The 16,997-nt window shown below is 43.0% G+C and overlaps 2 protein-coding genes and 1 long non-coding RNA gene across 3 annotated transcripts; all 3 read left to right on the top strand.

Moving 5' to 3' along the window:
- Window positions 1–692: 692 nt before the first annotated feature.
- Window positions 693–9,192, top strand: LOC105057088 (phosphoinositide phospholipase C 2). Its single transcript, XM_073248730.1, has 9 exons — window positions 693–1,081; window positions 2,729–2,925; window positions 5,023–5,158; window positions 5,234–5,470; window positions 5,558–5,793; window positions 6,044–6,161; window positions 7,985–8,134; window positions 8,225–8,311; window positions 8,612–9,192. The coding sequence occupies exons 1-9, from the start codon at window positions 770–772 to the stop codon at window positions 8,909–8,911; spliced, it is 1,773 nt and encodes a 590-aa protein (XP_073104831.1). The 5' UTR covers window positions 693–769; the 3' UTR covers window positions 8,912–9,192.
- A 240-nt stretch (window positions 9,193–9,432) lies between these two features.
- On the top strand, window positions 9,433–12,400 carry LOC140853780 (uncharacterized). The gene is made up of 2 exons (XR_012136879.1): window positions 9,433–10,114; window positions 11,369–12,400. It is a non-coding gene; the product is annotated as an uncharacterized lncRNA (long non-coding RNA).
- Window positions 12,401–13,677: 1,277 nt separating this feature from the next.
- Window positions 13,678–16,497, top strand: LOC105057091 (putative serine/threonine-protein kinase-like protein CCR3). Its single transcript, XM_010939545.4, has one exon. It carries the CDS (start codon window positions 13,918–13,920, stop codon window positions 16,291–16,293), a length of 2,376 nt encoding a protein of 791 aa, XP_010937847.1. The 5' UTR covers window positions 13,678–13,917; the 3' UTR covers window positions 16,294–16,497.
- The last annotated feature ends 500 nt before the right edge of the window (window positions 16,498–16,997 follow it).

Below are 16,997 nucleotides of genomic sequence, written 5' to 3'. Positions count from 1 at the left end.
TACTTATTTGTATAATATTAATTAACTATTTTAAATTAATTAATAATTTATATAATTAATATATAATTATAGATTATAGTGATTATAAATTTATATATTGTTTATTTTTTTAATATAAATAAATATTATTAATTGATAATAATAATATTTTTATTAAAAAATAGTCTAATAAAATTATTATATAAATATTATCGATCCTCTCTTTGATTTTTTGTATACTAAATAGAAAAAAAATTATTTCTATTTATTTTTTTATATTTCATTAAATATATAAAAAAAATAAATCTATCTTCTCTCTTATATACCTACTTTTCTTCACCTATCTTTTTTTTTTTTTTTACTCATTCTTCCTACCAAAGAAGCTAATGGCCAATAAAACCAAGAAACATCAATGTGAGCCTATCCCAAAAATCCCAGCACCAGAAACACTAAAAGCGGGTTACTAAAAAGGAGGAAAAAACAGTAATAACTGATGGTCACTAGCCCGAAAGCCGACGGCCAAGGACGTGACCTCCGCGGGGGCCAAGGTACCCTCTGGAACCCACCATTCATTAAGTTCACCAAACAATGACACACCCTCCATTAAAAAAAAAAAAAAAAAACGAAAAAGACAAAGTAGTCCACCTCTCACTCCACTCTCCGATACCTCCCCCTCCCCCGCCCCTACTCCTTTATTTAAACCGTGCTCACCACTTCGCACATTATGAGAGTTGCTTGATCTCTCTCCAAAAGGAAGAAAAGCTCTGCCTTCCTTTTTCCTTCCATCGGGATGTCGACGTACAGAGTTTGCTTCTGCTTCCGGCGACGGTTCCAGCCGGCGTCGAACGAGCCGCCTGCGGGGGTGAAGGAGGTGTTCCAGAAGTACTCGGAGGGTGGGGTGATGGGGGCGGAGCAGCTGCAGCGGTTCCTGGTGGAGGTCCAAGGGGAGGCCCAGGCCACCAGGGAGGCGGCGGAAGCCGTGATCGACGGCATGAGGGAGCTGAAGCACCTCAATGTTTTCCAGAAGAAGGGCCTCTCCCTCGAAGCCTTCTTCCGCTACCTCTTCGGCGACGATAATACTGCTCTCCCCCATTCTCTTGGAGTACGTGTGCCTTTCCCTTCTCTGAGGACTTGATTCTGATTCTATACCTGTTGCTTTTGTTAACTAGGGCTTGGTTCTTTCTTAATGTTGACAAAAGATTGAATCTTGGATGGTTGCTACTGCATGAGATCCGGCAGGATTTTATAATGATACCTGCTGGTCTAACTTAGATTCGAGAATTATGTGTTTTTACTTTGTTCTGATTAAAATATATATATATATATATATAGTTCGTTTTCTTCAAAGAATATGGCTTTGGATCCTTCTTGCTCAAGTTTGTCCTTTGGTGCCTGCCGGGTACGACATGGGAAGGGACAAGCAAGGGTGCGAAACTGGGCTGGATAAAGGAAATTGGTGGGTTGGGATGAGATTTTGGGCCCAGTGGGACTTCTGAACTGGTAGCGCACTCCCACCTAGCCCCAGCATGGCTTATCTTTGTCTTCTGCATGCATGGATATGTATCTCAGAGTGCCAAATGTAAATTGTGAGAGAATAAAGGACGCACTTAGTCACTGAAACTTGGAATAATTTGATCAAATTAACCAAAAAAAAAAAAACGGAGAAGAATTAGAATAGCTAAAAGGGATTTATATGGCATGTTGGTACGGTGATGAGGAACAGGGCGGTACCTCATTTGTTTGGATGACCATATATTGGAGTTCTGTGGTTGCACAAGCGACTTAATTCACTAAGATTGCCTTCCCATGATCTGCCAAGTTTTGTTTATGGTGTTCCATGTACAAGATAAAATCAATATCTTTCTATATAGAGATGGATGTGCTGAAATAACACATATTTGTGATGAAGAAGATAACAGCTATTATGACAAAAGTAAAACGAGTTTATTAGTGTTTTGTCATGCTTGGTGTGCTCCAGGAAGATCAAAAGGCATTATGTTGGTGTTCTCACAGAGTTCTGCTAGATCTCTTCTTTAACAGAACCTGCTTTTAGAAGCTGGCCAGATGTTGAAAACACCTCGTAGACATTATTTTATCACCTGTCTGATGCATGTTTAAAGAGAAAAGTTTGCCAGTGGAAGACTAGACTTGGTTGTTTGCGATGTACTTATGCAACAAGCCAAAGATTATTCATGGGAGTAGAGTTTAAAGGGAACCATTTATGTATCAAGCGGTTCACTCAGGATCAAGCAGTCTGATGATAGTTTTTTGTAAAAGTGCGATAAGAATTAAGCCCCGGCCGCTGCTGCAAGAAGACATTTATTTCTTATGGATAGAACTTCATCAGATGATCTAGATGATTGAGATGAATGCTGTTTGGAATGTTTCGAGTAACATAATGACTAGTTGCCATGAAGAATAACTTAACCTTGAAAGAAGCTACATTCAATGGGGAAATGATGATGTGCCCACAATGATTACGAGTCCGTTTGAATAAGTCTTCTATTTTGAGACACATAAATACATAATCTTTGTACTATGGATGTGAGATCTTTTGAAAATCGCAGGATCACTGTCTGTCTACTCTAGAGATTTCTGTTTCTCACAAATTTAATTGCGGTAACTATTGCATATGAACTTTTTTCTGTTCATATATCTATCAACTCATGCATTTCAAAGCAGCTTCTTTTTTCAAGTTTTTTGAACTAATCAGCATTCAATATCTTGAACATATATATTTTCGTTCCAGGTTCACCAAGATATGAGAGCTCCCTTATCCCACTATTTCATATATACAGGCCATAACTCTTATTTAACTGGGAACCAACTCAGTAGTGAATGCAGTGACATCCCCATCATAAAGGCACTGCAAAGAGGAGTGAGAGTAATTGAATTGGACATATGGCCAACTTCTACAAAAGATGATGTGGAAGTCCGTCATGGGGGGTATGTGATCTGTCCACAAATCTTCTATTTATCTGTGACTCAACTTTTCTTGATGGAACTTTTCATAGTGCATCCATGCTGCCCATCAATTTGTGTAACACCTATGGAGTAATTTAGACACACTCAAGATGCCATGGTTTGCCATACTGACCCATACCACCCAATAGCGGGTGTGCCATATTGTACCAGCAAAGTACCAATATAGTGCCAAGGTTCGATACAATGTAAGGACCAGAACAGGTCTGTACTGTGTAACTGATTGATTCCACCTAGTTTCATCTTGTAGTGATCTGTGCTGTCCCGTTTCAAGTGGTGTCAACTGCGTGTGAGAAAAGGACCTTGCAATCCCATGTTAGCATGGCGGGTGTACCCTATACTGTTGCATGTATGTGCATAATCTACAATGTTGTGAGTATAGGTAATTCTTATCCATCAGTTATCTTTCATAATATGTAGTCGAAAAAAAAGGTGCATCCCAATGCACAAGGCTCCCACCACTGTAGGATCTGGGAAGGGTTAGATATACATAATAGCTTTACTCTCATTTGCCAAATGCCTGTTTCCATGTTTCAGATCCATGACACCCAGTTCACAATGGATCAACCTTATCGTTGCGACAAAGCCCACCTCTCACAATATACAGTTGTAAGATAATCTGTATCAGTACCAATAATATATATAAAGTTTCTGAAAGAGTGTGCAGAGGATTGATCTCCTTCTGCCTTCCCTTGTTCTTCTATTTTATTCAACATTCTTAAGACTCTTGTTGTCATCCCTTCATGGCTTGCAGCCATTCAAAACCCAGCTTACTAGGTCTGTCAAATCGAGCAATATCATAATTCTATCTAGGATTTCCGAAGTTTGTGGGGGCCAAAGCTCATGTGACCAAAGATCAACCTCTATGGGGGTTTTAAATCCTCCATGACCTTCTTGACCTTATTCTGTAGCTAGAAAACATCCTCAATTTGGTCTTTAATGCTCAGAAAGCAAGCAAACCTCAAGCCATTCAAGAAAATTGTTTTGGTCTTTTTCCATGCTTTTGGTGTGCTAGACTTTTGACTGGGACTATGCACTTCAGTGCCTCAACACTAGCATGTGGCCTTGCTTTCCTACATTTTACTAACATTTCTTGTTATCAATCATTGCAATGTTTTCGCTTCAATTTTTACATTGGAACCCAAATGTTGGCCGGCTATCTTAGCAATTCCTAGGGAAGATGTCAATATCATGTCTTGAGCTTGCAATGGACCTCAATGCCCTTTTACCCAGATGAATTCCTTTAGTGGTAATCAAATGAATAAGGATTTCCTTTAACTTGTATTTCCGATCCTCTAAATTGACCTATTGGTTTCTATAACGGCCACACTTATTTTTTCTGTGGATCAACCAACTATCTATAAGTGTTGCCATTGGTCACACCAAAGCATTGATCTATGGACCCTTTTTGCATACCCGAAAGCCAACTTAGTCCAGTGTATGAGATAATGTCAACATAGACCACTATGTGAAGGCTATTGAAACACTTAGAGGAAGTGTCAGAATGAGGTGAACCTGATGAGGTCAGGCATCTTATATCAGAACGTAATCACTCTGTAGTCACCTGCGACCTGATTTGCAGCCAATTCAATATAGCAGAAGCAGAAGCCATGTTACCCATTTCATCTCCAATGAAATGTACGGTGGCATCTCCCACCTTTTTGCTCAATTTTTTTTTTTAAAAAAAAAAAAAGCAGAAGCAGACAACCATTTTGTGGTGAAGGATTGACAGACTTCTTGAGCTCAAGCCTTTTGTCTGGTTTGGTGAGCAAATGTAAAGCATATACACTATAAATTTTGATTTCCAAATTCCTTGATTGACTTAGTTACTTAACCTTTCAGCATACATACATGTTCTCAAACTTTGCTTGTATAAGGCATGGAATTGATTCAAAAATCATTATATTTGCATTATTTATTTGTTCTTTATCTGTTGTATCAATGTTGACAATGGAAAGATTTAACCATGGCATGGAGGTGTAATATGCTTAACCGTTGCAAGAATAATGGAGGTTTTTTGATGATTCAATTTGTTGTGACTTCATTTATTTGTGACTGTAGGACACTGACCACTCCTGTAGAACTTCTCAAATGCTTGCAGTCCATTAAAGAGCATGCCTTTAGCATATCTCCATACCCAGTCATCATTACTCTTGAAGATCATTTAAGTCCAAATCTTCAGGCTAAAGTAGCTGAGGTAGATGATGATTTTTTGTTGGGATACTCTCCTTTATGTGTCAAAAGTCCCATCTGATCGTTTTTTTCGATATAGATGATAACCAATACTTATGGAGAAATGCTGTTTACGGCAAAGTCAGAATTTTTAGAAGAACTCCCTTCACCTGAAGCATTAAAGATGAAGATCCTAATATCAACCAAACCACCAAAAGAATACCTTGAATCCAAGACCATCAAGGAGGAAGACCAAGCAATAGAAAAAGGAGCTGAAGACGAAGCATGGGGTAATGAAGTCCCAGATCTTAACGCTAGAATCGGTGCTATAAGTAAGGTGCAATAAGAAAGCAAAATGTTTGCTCAGCTATTACTCAATTTTTTATCTGTAATTTTGCAACTTCAATGTATTCCTGATTGACAGGTTGAGCATATGCATAGTGATCACCATCACGAAGAAGAAGATCCTGATGAAGGTGATAAAAAGCCCCATCAGATAGTTGCACCTAAGTACAAGCATCTAATAGCAATTGCTGCCCAAAAAAGAAAGGGAGAACTAAGTGATGCATTTAAGGTTGATCCTGATAAAGCAACTCGTCTTAGCCTAAGTGAGCTAGTGTTTGAGAAGGCTGTAATTTCTCATGGAACTGAAATTATCAGGTATCTTAGAAAGAGCAAGGGTGTTTCTAGGTGATATTTCAGATTTTTTTCTTGTATCTTGTTGCGAGCATGCATGAGCCTTTGGTTGCATACCTTCCATTTAAGTCAAATAGCTAAGAAGTGAAGAGATTGCAGGTTATCTTAAATAATGCATGTTTCAGTTTTTTATCTTATGGAACTAAATTTTGCCTTATAAATTTCTGCATATAAAACACATCGGAGTCCTGAGCTGCATAAATATTTTTTCCAGGTTCACTCGAAAGAATCTATTGAGGATCTACCCAAAGGGTATGCGCATTACCTCCTCTAATTACAACCCATTGCTTGGTTGGATGCATGGAGCTCAGATGGTTGCATTAAATATGCAGGTAATAATACTCCTCTATTGATCCAGATTTTTTCTGGAAAAGAACTACTGCTTCATGATAACCATTTCTTTATACTCACATATAGGTTTATTCATGTTTGTTCTCAGGATTCATTATGCAGTAAATATGAAAATATAGAACTAGGGCTACGGATGGTCCTTCTAGGTGTATGTAGGGGATGACCATGTTTTGCTTCAGGATGAACTCTAGTACTTAAATGGCTACTTTTCAGGAAACTGTATTTGAGATCTTTTAGGCTCTCAGCAGTTTTCTAGCTAGACCATCTTCCCGTGAAAACATCAATTCCTTCTTTGCATTGAGGAACTGGAATTATTCTGATGATAGCCATCTTTACCATGTTTGGTGATGATTGCAGAACCAAAACAAAGATCTAGGAGATTATCAAGGCCACTTTAAATAAGTTTACTTGAGTGAGCTTATGCAGAACTCAGTTTTATGGACCTAAGGATGGTGACTAGTTATGCTGTTTAGATGCTTCTATGAGCCAGAGTCAGCCTTTCATATAGATGAAGGTACTGAAACCTAGAAGACATGGAGATATATTTGATGGCAAAGTGACACTTATTTTGGCTTCTCAATCACCTATTATGATTGTGATGATCAATCTTCTGTATATAGATATTTATTGATATTATATGAGATTGCTGGAAGTCTGTGATATTGGAGAGCTTTCAATCAAATAAATACAGTTGAGTTGACCATATCAGTTTTCCATAAAATGCACAGCTTTCAAAGTCTGATATCTGAACCTTAGTGGGGATTTTACCATGTTGGTCTTTCATATTTAAGAGTATCATTTATGTTCCCTTAGATTGATGTATCAGGATGGACTTGCTGCATATTATTTGAATTATAAGGGAGAGAAGTAGAGTTTATTTAAAACATTTTATTAACCGAATAAGATATATTTTGTGAAAAAAAAGAAAAAAATCTGTCTACAAGACAACTGTGATATTCTACATAGTGCAGAGTAAGATATATGCTAGGAAAGTAGAACAACCAAAGATGAAGCACGCTAGTTCTGAACCAAGTCAGTTGATATGCATGCTAATATGCTATTATCCTTTTTCTCAAGAAAATATGTCATAGTGTTTGACATCTCATAGAAAACCCTAACTTGGAGCATCTCTTCCAAATTTTACACCATCCAGACTTTCTGATGTGATGGCAATTTGATTCATTTCCTATGTATCAGAGTGTGGAGCCTGCATGGAAGCCATTAATCCTAGTGGTTTTCTCCAGGGTGTCTCTGAACTAATTACAAGTTACTTGTATCTGGACCTGCTTATTGGCTAACTTTGGCAGAGTTAACTTTGATTTGTTGGTCTAACGTAAGCATTGCTTTTGAATTATTAACTGAGGTCCAAGTCTGTGTGTGTGTGTGTGTGTGTGTGTGTCACTCTCTCTCTCGCAGCATCTATGGCCGGCAGAATCTTTTGTTTTCACTGGCCGATGCTACTAGTCATCCCTTTTGCAAAGTCATCTATGCATTGCTGCAGCATTTTTTAATTAGCGCCACGTTGGGTGGAACTTCCAAACAATGAAGGTTGTGAGTTTTTTATCCATCATAAGTTTCTTTTATTGATTGCTTTAGGACTCTTGCAGAAGAATCTGCACCATTTGCATCAAAGTGGTGTAGCCATTTGCCTTTCTGAAAATTCTTTGATTCAGTGCTGGCTTAAATTTAATCTTCAACCTTTCTGAATTAACTAATCAGGTTTACCAACAAAACTGAGATTGGTGCTAGGCAAGCCAGTTGCGTTCACTTTGTTTACCTGATCATGTGTTTTATTCTCTGATAGGGGTATGGGAGGGCACTCTGGTTGATGCATGGTATGTTTAGAGCTAATGGAGGGTGTGGTTATGTAAAGAAACCAGATTTTCTGTTGGATAACGTTCCAGATCGTTTCTTCGATCCCAAAGCTGCATTGCCAGTTAAGAAAACATTGAAGGTGAACCCTTATCACTGCTTGTAAGTTTTGTAAGTTCTCATTTACATTTTCTTGTTCATTCACATCCCAGTTAATGTCACAATGAAACAGGTGAGGGTATATATGGGAGATGGATGGCGCTTCGATTTTCATCACACACATTTCGATACATACTCACCACCTGACTTCTACACGAGGGTAAGATTAGGAAAATAAATAATGTTATATCAATTGATCTCAGGTAAGATAGCATACATCCCTTGTGATCGAGATCACAGTTTTATGTCCTGCTCTACTGTGCTAATCTGTGTTCACTGTTTGAAAAGGTCGTTGTCTATGTATAACAAAGTAGGTTTCTAAAATGTAAGCGCTTGCTGCATTTACCTGATTAGCCAACTCGCATGATGTGATAAACATGAAGGAGAACTATAAGTATTTTCATTTATAAATGTTGTAAATGAAAACTGATGGACAAGCAATCCGTCCTTCTGGATGTAGGTTGGAATTGCAGGAGTCCCAGCTGATACGGTAATGAGAAGAACAAGAGCAGTTGAGGACAACTGGACGCCAGTTTGGGATGAAGAGTTTGAATTCCGCTTGACTGTTCCAGAACTCGCCTTGCTTCGAGTCGAAGTTCATGAGTACGACATGTCTGAGAAGGATGACTTTGCCGGTCAGACTTGCTTGCCTGTGTGGGAGTTGAGACCAGGGATTCGGTGTGTCCCGCTTTGCGACCGCAAGGGAGAGACGTTGAAGTCCGTAAAGCTACTAATGCATTTCGAATTCGAATTCCTTTGAGATCTTTGTGGATCCTTCTATCTGTATTAATGTATTAATGAAGATCAATGTGTGTGTGCGTGTGTATATATATATATATATATATATATATATATATATATATATATATATATATATATGAGTGCAAGGCATTCAACCTCCTGTTCTCGTGTTTGAACTATTATGCCATTTATTGTCATCTTCTTCAGAAAATCTAATTTTAGATTATGACACTATTTCTCAATTTGGATTGGATTTGCCGGATTGGTATTTAAATGAGATGGATTAGATTCATATTTTAATGATCAGTTTAAAAGTGTGGATTAAATGACTTATTTCATTTGAATTGTGGGTTGTGGAGAGTCAGGATGGATCGGTCCGTCCTGACAGCTCTATATTTCTGTAATCACATGTCGGTAATTTGCCAGCGTAATTCTCTATTTTGTTCATGCTTATTTGTTGTGTAAGATTTTTATGTTTATATTGGAGTCTTATAATTATCTATAAAGATTTTTTTATTTGAAAAATTTGCGTAACATTTATATGAATAAGATTAGTGGGTTATGGCTTGATGAATCTGGAACATCAAATTTATCTAGACAAGTCAAAAATAAAAATAAAAATAAAAATAATCTCGAAAAGGTATACACCGCCTTCGTGTAAGAGACCTGGGCGGAGAGCAAGTTAAGGGCATCAGTCTCTCGTTGCGGGCGTTCTCATCGTCGTGAGACAACCATCGAGTTTTCCCTCACCAGTGGCCGCCGCCGCCGCCAGCCGGTATCCTATACCACACCCGAATCCTTTCTCCGATATCGTCTTCTCCGACTCCGAGGCCAGCAGCGGCAGCGGCAGCGGCGCACCCTTGAGGACTCGATCTTCGCGGCTTACCTCCAGATATCCGGCCGCTCCGCCGCGATCCTCTCCAAGATCCAATCTTTGCCTGCCCCCGCCTCCGGCCGCGGCCCCTTCATCTCCTGCCTCATCCGCCTCTCCGGCCGCTACACCCTCTTCCATGTCCTCTGCATCACGAGCTGGGCCCACCAGTCCTCCCACCGGCCCCGCTCCGCCACCGAGCCGGCCACCGCCTCAACTTATTGGCCCTGTCCCAAATGCCGTCCTCCGAACCCTAATCCCCCAATCCTACCTCCACTCCTGGGCCATGTGTGGAGATACATACGGCTGTTGTCGTTAAAGTCTTGCCGCTGTGGGAGCTTGAAGGAGGAGGTTAGTGTTTGGCTGCCCATGATCTTATTGTGAATTCAAAGTTTTAGTCTTCTTTTCAGATCTCTGCCCCCTATACGAGTTCTCTTACAAGTATTCTTAGGTTGAAGTCACCACTTACATGAAATGTGAGTAAAACAAAGAAGGTTAAGACTGTCTTGTAGGATGGAAGGTATAAATGAGATGGTGAGAGTTTCTCAAGTTCATCCAATTGGCGAGTTAGATAAATTTTTAGAAGGATGAGAACATTGAATAGAATTTACTCATTTGAAAATGAAAGATGGAGACAAATTAGTGATTTTTTGTGAGGTTCACCTTGATGATAAGTCTAAATAATTGAGGAGTGCGAGGCTAGCGTATGAGAATTAAATATAGAAATTAGGTTTCCATGTGGGCTATGTAGCTCTTAAATAATTTAGGCCTTTGGAACCTAGTGAGCTAGCACGGGCTTAGGATCATGGGAATTAATTTGGAAATATGAGAAGGAAAAAAGAAAAGAAGTAAAGGGTGTCCAATGATTAGTGTACTTTAATTTTCTAAGGCCCAAATGATATGAGATGGGTCATGATAACCTCAATTGAGCTTCGAATTGGGCTTAGGTAGAGGCAACGGGTTGGACTGCTTACCTAGACTGGATATAACTTAGTTATAAGTTGGTCTTAGTCTAATTTTGGATTGGGCTTTAATTGTTTACCCGTTGGGATTGACTTTGGGTAAAGTTGAAGGAAACTATAGGTCAAGGAGAAGCACAAGGATACTTCGTTGCTGGTCATGATTCTTTAGGGTTACGATATTATTAAAAAAAAAAATGAAGGTCGGTCTACTTCAGTGTTGTGTAGCTGGTGAGATCAAGGTATGTGTTGTTATTTGTTGTAGTTAAGTTTACTTCCTAATAATTTCTTTCAATCCATCAATTTTTTGCTGGACCAAGTACTAGCACTCTGCAAGACTTGTGTTGTCATTGAATACTGTTAAGCCATAGGATTTTTACTATTTCCCAACAACGAATGAGAAAAAGGAGGGTGAGAAAACCTTGGAGGTGTTTGATTTGAACTTCTCGAACACTTAGCATTGACAATCCTGGAGATGTGGGTTAATGGGTGAGCATGCATCTTCATTAATTAATGGCTTTTGTTGTAACCTTGTGTCTTTGATATTCTTGGGAACAGCCAACGTAGTTGGTTTCTGTTCACTCTGTTCCACATATTTGTACCGACATAAAAGGTGTTCAAAGTTATGGTTTTGATATTTTTTCAGTATGGAACATCTCAAGCTGTGTGAAGTGAGGAGCATGATTGCGATCCTTTTATGGCCGTGCTGCAAAGGTACCTGGTGCTCACTTTTTAGCACAGTATTACATGTGCAGGCCAACTACATAGATTTGTTTTATGTGGAGAGCTGGGAGCCTCCTCTTCCCAAAGGAGGGTGGTGATGCCGTCACATGGGAGCATAAGATAGCCCCTGATTCGTTGATGGTCAGGAGTCAGATTCACAGATGGCGGATTTTGAGTTGGAAATTTGAAGTTCTGTGCGTCAAAGGGATGGGGATCTGCATTTGTTTCTCCTCTGTCTTCAGAACATAAGCTCTACTTGTGCCTTGCAGCAAGAACCAAGAAGGTGTCCATTTAACTCATCAGCTAAATTTCTTGATGGTTGGACCAGCATTTTGGTTTTAAATTCCACCAGTATAAGGGTTCAAGAGGCTGGGGCGACATTTAAGAGAGGGCTACCTCTGTTTTGCAGCCCATTGCCTATGGGCATTTTCCTACCAATGAAGAGAGGACAAACGTTCAGGCTGCCTCGTGGACTCATGTTTATGGTCTAACATTCAAGGATTTGAAATATAATAAGGTCCATGCGGCAAGGATTGTACCCCACTGTTAACGCGAAAGACTGCAGACTTCTCTGGTAACTTAGAAGACGGGAGTACAGAAAAGGATATGACTTGCATCTTTAGTGCCGGTTTGCGGGTACTTTCCTTTGGACCATTGTGCAATGCAGCATCAACTACCTATCCTATCCAAGCACTGGGATTTATGGTAGGTAGTACTCACGGCACCGGGTACATCTTGAAGTCTCGATAGATGTATGATCCAGGCTCCAGCAACGTATTCAACGTTGTCCTGACTCAGTAGACAATTCACTGCTGCAACAGGTCATATAGAAGCCTCTAAAGTCTAAATCTAGGACCTTTTTAGTATTATTGTACTTGTTGTTGCTGCAGTATTTTTTTTTTTATTGATAGAATATTATATAAAAATTAATATGGAAGATAGCATTTGCATAAAATATCTTTCATTCCTTACTTTCAGTTCCTTTTTTTTTTTTTTTCCTCAAATCTTTTGTGCCAAAATCTTTGAAACTTTTACAAACAATTTTTTAGAGAAAGCAGAATAACATGCTCGGCTTGTTAATTTTTCTTGAATTTTTAAAAATAAGAAACGGAAGACAAAAGGCAGTACCGAACTGGCCCAGTGTGTGCCCCCGCTGTCCACCGTTACATGTGTTCTTTCAACCACCAAACTACCAACTTTACCCAAAAAAAAAAAAAAAACTACCAAACTACCAACGTCACCAAGAAAAAAAAAAACTACCAAACTACCAGGTGCCTTCTAATCTGGTGGGATCTTGAGTAGTCGTGGCGCACGCTAACTCGGTTTCTGCACCTTTTACCAGGTCCGACGCTGGTAATCACAGTGGGTCGGACGGGTTGGGTGGTGACGGCGTCGAATCTACCGCGGCGGCGGAATTTAGCGTGTTGGCTGGATGCCGTGTCCACGTGTCACACGAATTGTCCTCCATCAATTCCATCCCGTGTCAATAACAGTAGCAGCTTCTGGAACCGGAGAGCACGATGCCATCACCGCCCAGTAATTAATAGGTTGTTCCCACTATCCCATACATTCCCCCTCTATGCGACACTCGCACTTTGTCACCTTCCGGTGACGGGATCTCGACTCAAACCCGTCGCTGAACCCTTCTCGGCTTTGACCCAGTGGCAGCAGCCATTTTGACAATTGACCGGGCCAAACACCGAAGGAGGAGAACAGGGATTGGTCTGAGTCCACGCGAGAATATTTTCTTATCGGAGAACTAGGCAACGTGCTGCAGTTGGTCAGTCTTCCACTCTTGGTCTCGCTCGACGCTTCTCTGAGACCAGATGGCGATTTGATGAGGTGATGACCATTCCATGCCAACCTCCCTTTAAAAGTTCTAAACCTAGTTAAATCCATTTTATTTTGTATATGAAAGCTTTACAGCAAACGGTCGGTTGGTCAACATCATCATAAAAATAAAATTAATCAGTAAAACAGATAAAAACGAATTAAATGGCACACTACTTGGACGGTAGGGATATGATCGTTTGGGATCAGTCTCGAGTTTTGTGCGTTCGTGTATCGAGATTAATTGTGGCAATAAAATCCGGTGGACCTGGGAGCCAGTTTGCTGCCTCCTTACCACCGTTTCTCATAAAGTTCCAAAAGTAAAATACCAGAGGTGGGCTCCAACTTTGCTGATCCCTTTTATCCCTCCGCCTCCGTGGATTTGGTTTTCATGCCCAATTCCTCTCACCTCTTTCCTTTTCTAGCCCCTTTCACCACGACCGTTTACGAGTTTTCCAAATCACCGCCCAGCGTTCCCTTCGCCTCGTTAAATTTTAAAATTTCTCTCTCTGTCTCTCAAAAATATTTTGTTCTCAAAGGCTGTCCCTCGGTCTGCCCTCTCCTCTCCCATGCTTTCCTGATGAGGGAACGCCGAAGGGAAGGGTTGCGTGGTCTCTTCTCTCGCCTCATCAGGACCGTCTGATGAGGCTCCCTATCGTCACCGCCGCGGCGACGATAGCTGCAGTTCTGCTCGCTCTTTTCTTCACCCCCGCGGATGGGCTGGGCTCTGCCGCTACCCTCGCCATCAGCTCCGGCACCGTCTGCGGCGTCCTCGCCGATGCCGCACCGCGGAGCATCCAGTGCGCCCGCGGAACTCGGCAGGTCTTCTCGATACCGCCGAACGCCTCGTTCGATTCCGTCTCCGGCGGCCGGGACTTCCTCTGCGGGCTTCGGTCCGGCGGCGACGCCTTCTTCTGCTGGGACGCCAGCAACGCCTCCTCCACCGACCTTACGCCGAAGCGCGTCTACAAAGGGCCCCCCTCGTTGACGAACCTCACCGTCGGTGAGGACCAGGTCGCCGCCATGAATGGCACGGCGATCCAGTGGTGGCGAGGTGACGGCAGCTTCCCCTCCGCCGTCCCCGGGTCCTACCACTCGCTGACCTCGGGGCGCGGCTTCTCCTGCGCCATTGACGCCAACAACACCGTCCAATGTTGGGGAAGGCGCCGCGGGCCGATCCAAAGTTTCTTTTCGAACATGTCCATGGCGAGCATCGTCGCAGGGGACTCACACGTCTGCGGTCTAAACACCACAGGCTTCTTACTCTGCGGGGGAAATAACAGTTATGGGCAATTGGACGCGCCCTCCGGCCCGGCATTCGAGTTCTCCATCCTCGCGTTGGGGGCGACCCAGTCGTGCGCGGTTCGGCAAAGCAACGGCATGGTAGTCTGCTGGGGTGGCGACGGCGGTGGGAGGGGGAGCTACTCCCCGGTAAACAACACCGCGTTCGAGTTCATTGTGGCCGGGGACAATCTCACGTGCGGCCTTACCACGTTGAACTTTTCGGTGGTGTGCTGGGGGACGAACCGGAGTAATCCGGCGGTGACCATGCTTCCGCTGCCGAGAATTCTTCCGGGTATTTGTACTTCTAATCAGAGTTCCTGCAAATGTGACATCTTTCCGGATTCGGCGAGTCTCTGCTCTGGTTCTGGAGTTATTTGCAAGGCCTGCCCATTTCCGTCGCCGCCGCCGCCGCCACCGCCACCGCCCCCACCCCCGCCCCCGCCACCGCAGCCGCCGTCACCTTCGCCATCGAAAAAGACTAGCAAGCGATGGCTGGCTTTCGTGATCGTGGGATCAGTCGGCAGCTTCGCCGGACTTTGTACAATAGTCTATTGGCTATGGACATGGGTGTCCCGGAACAAGAAAGTCCACAACTCAGTACAGCCCACCATCACGACCGCCGGAAATGGAGGAGCCACTTCGGGTGCCGGAAATGGAGGGGGCCCTTTCATCTCCCCTTCGGGGTCCAGATCCCGAATATTCCGTCGGCAGGGTTCGCGGGTCATGAGGCGGCAGAGGAGCGGTCCGTCATCGTTCAAGGATAGGGCGGAGCAGTTCACCTTCGCCGAGCTCGCCGCCGCTACTAAAAGTTTCTCCTTGGAAACCAAAATCGGCGCCGGGAGCTTCGGGACTGTGTACAAAGGCAAGCTTTCCGACGGGCGCGAGGTGGCGATCAAAAGAGGCGAGTCCGGTCAGAGAACCAAGAAGTTCCAAGAGAAAGAGAGCGCCTTTCAGTCGGAACTGGCCTTCCTCTCGCGACTCCATCACAAACACCTGGTGGGCCTTGTGGGATACTGCGAGGAGGAGGAGGAGAGGCTCCTGGTCTACGAGTACATGAAGAACGGGGCTCTCTACGACCACCTCCACTCCAAGGAGAGCACCTCCACCGTCCTCAACTCCTGGAAGATGAGGATAAAGGTCTTATTAGACGCGGCGAGGGGCGTCGAATACCTACACAACTACGCCGTGCCGCCGATCATCCACAGAGACATCAAATCGTCGAACATCCTTCTGGATGGGAACTGGGTGGCGAGGGTGTCGGACTTCGGGCTATCGCTGATGGGTCCGGAGTCGAACGGCGGTCACCTATCGGCGAGGGCGGCGGGGACGGTGGGATACATGGACCCCGAGTACTACGGGCTCCACCAGTTGACGGTGAAGAGCGACGTCTACGGGCTTGGGGTGGTGATGCTGGAGGTGTTGACGGGGAAAAGAGCGATCTTTAAGGATGGGGAGGGTGGGGATCCGAGGAGCGTGGTGGACTACGCGGGGCCGAGGATCGCAGCCGGGGAGTTGGCGCGGGTGCTGGATTCACGGGTGTCGCCGCCGGGGGCGAACGAGACGGAGGCGGTGGAGCTGGTGGCGTACACCGCGGTGCACTGCGTGAGCCTCGAGGCGAAGGATCGGCCCTTCATGGCCGACGTCGTCGCCAACCTCGAGAGCGCCCTCGCGCTCTGCGAGGACAGCCATGGCAGCATCTCCAGCGCCAGCATCTCCCTCGCCTCCGTCGATTGATTCATTTTTTTTTTCCCCTTAATTTTTCCTTCATTCTTCCTCCATTTTCCCCAAATATTTTGATTTCGATACCTTGCCGTTGATGTTTGTAAATCGATTTCTTCTGAAATCCGGCGATTGAGCTGCCGGCTGCTGAAATTTTCCCTTTGTTTCCCTTTTTTTCAAAAATTGAAAAATCAATATAGTTGATGGTTTTAGGCTAAACTAATACACAATTAAATATGAGAATTTTCACTATCAAATAAAGCACGAAATACAGAGCTATGTGCAGTGTGCTATGATTTTGTTTGATGTGGGGCTTGGGGAGGAGAGGCATGTTTGTCTCATGATTAGGGTGTCTTTGGCTTAAAAAAAAAAAAAGAAAAAGAAAAAGAAAGAAAAAAAAAAGAAAAAAAAAGAAGAAGAAAAAACGGATGGGTGTAGGGGAAGAAAAGTTGCCTTTGTGGACCTCTGCTTTGAATTCTTGTCAAAGGGAGTAGTTTGGACTGTTCATCTCTTTCTTTCTTTCCATCTGGTCCTGGTCATAGATAATAAATAGGGAGGGCCGACATGGGCTTCTTTGCTTGAAATCTGTGTTCACTTGACCGTGAGTATTTCAAGCTTGGCGGGCAATGCCATGGCAAACATGTGACGTTTCCGTTTTCACCTCTCAAATGTTGGCAGCTGATGGTGGCTTTGGTTCTTTTGAACAGTCCAAAGCTCTT

Source organism: Elaeis guineensis, chromosome 14 (assembly GCF_000442705.2).
Source record: "Elaeis guineensis isolate ETL-2024a chromosome 14, EG11, whole genome shotgun sequence".
In the NCBI taxonomy this organism is placed as follows: Eukaryota; Viridiplantae; Streptophyta; class Magnoliopsida; order Arecales; family Arecaceae; genus Elaeis; species Elaeis guineensis.
Note: the sequence above shows the minus strand (reverse complement) of the source record. Positions and strands in the feature narration are given on the sequence as shown.

Coding starts and splice junctions, on each gene's coding strand:
- LOC105057091 (XM_010939545.4), top strand. CDS start 13,918: ATGAGGCTCCCTATCGTCACCGCCGCGGCGACGATAGCTGCAGTTCTG.
- LOC105057088 (XM_073248730.1), top strand. CDS start 770: ATGTCGACGTACAGAGTTTGCTTCTGCTTCCGGCGACGGTTCCAGCCG. Junction 6,162..7,984: donor TGGTTGCATTAAATATGCAG/GTAATAATACTC, acceptor ATTCTCTGATAG/GGGTATGGGAGGGCACTCTG. Junction 8,135..8,224: donor CAGTTAAGAAAACATTGAAG/GTGAACCCTTAT, acceptor ACAATGAAACAG/GTGAGGGTATATATGGGAGA.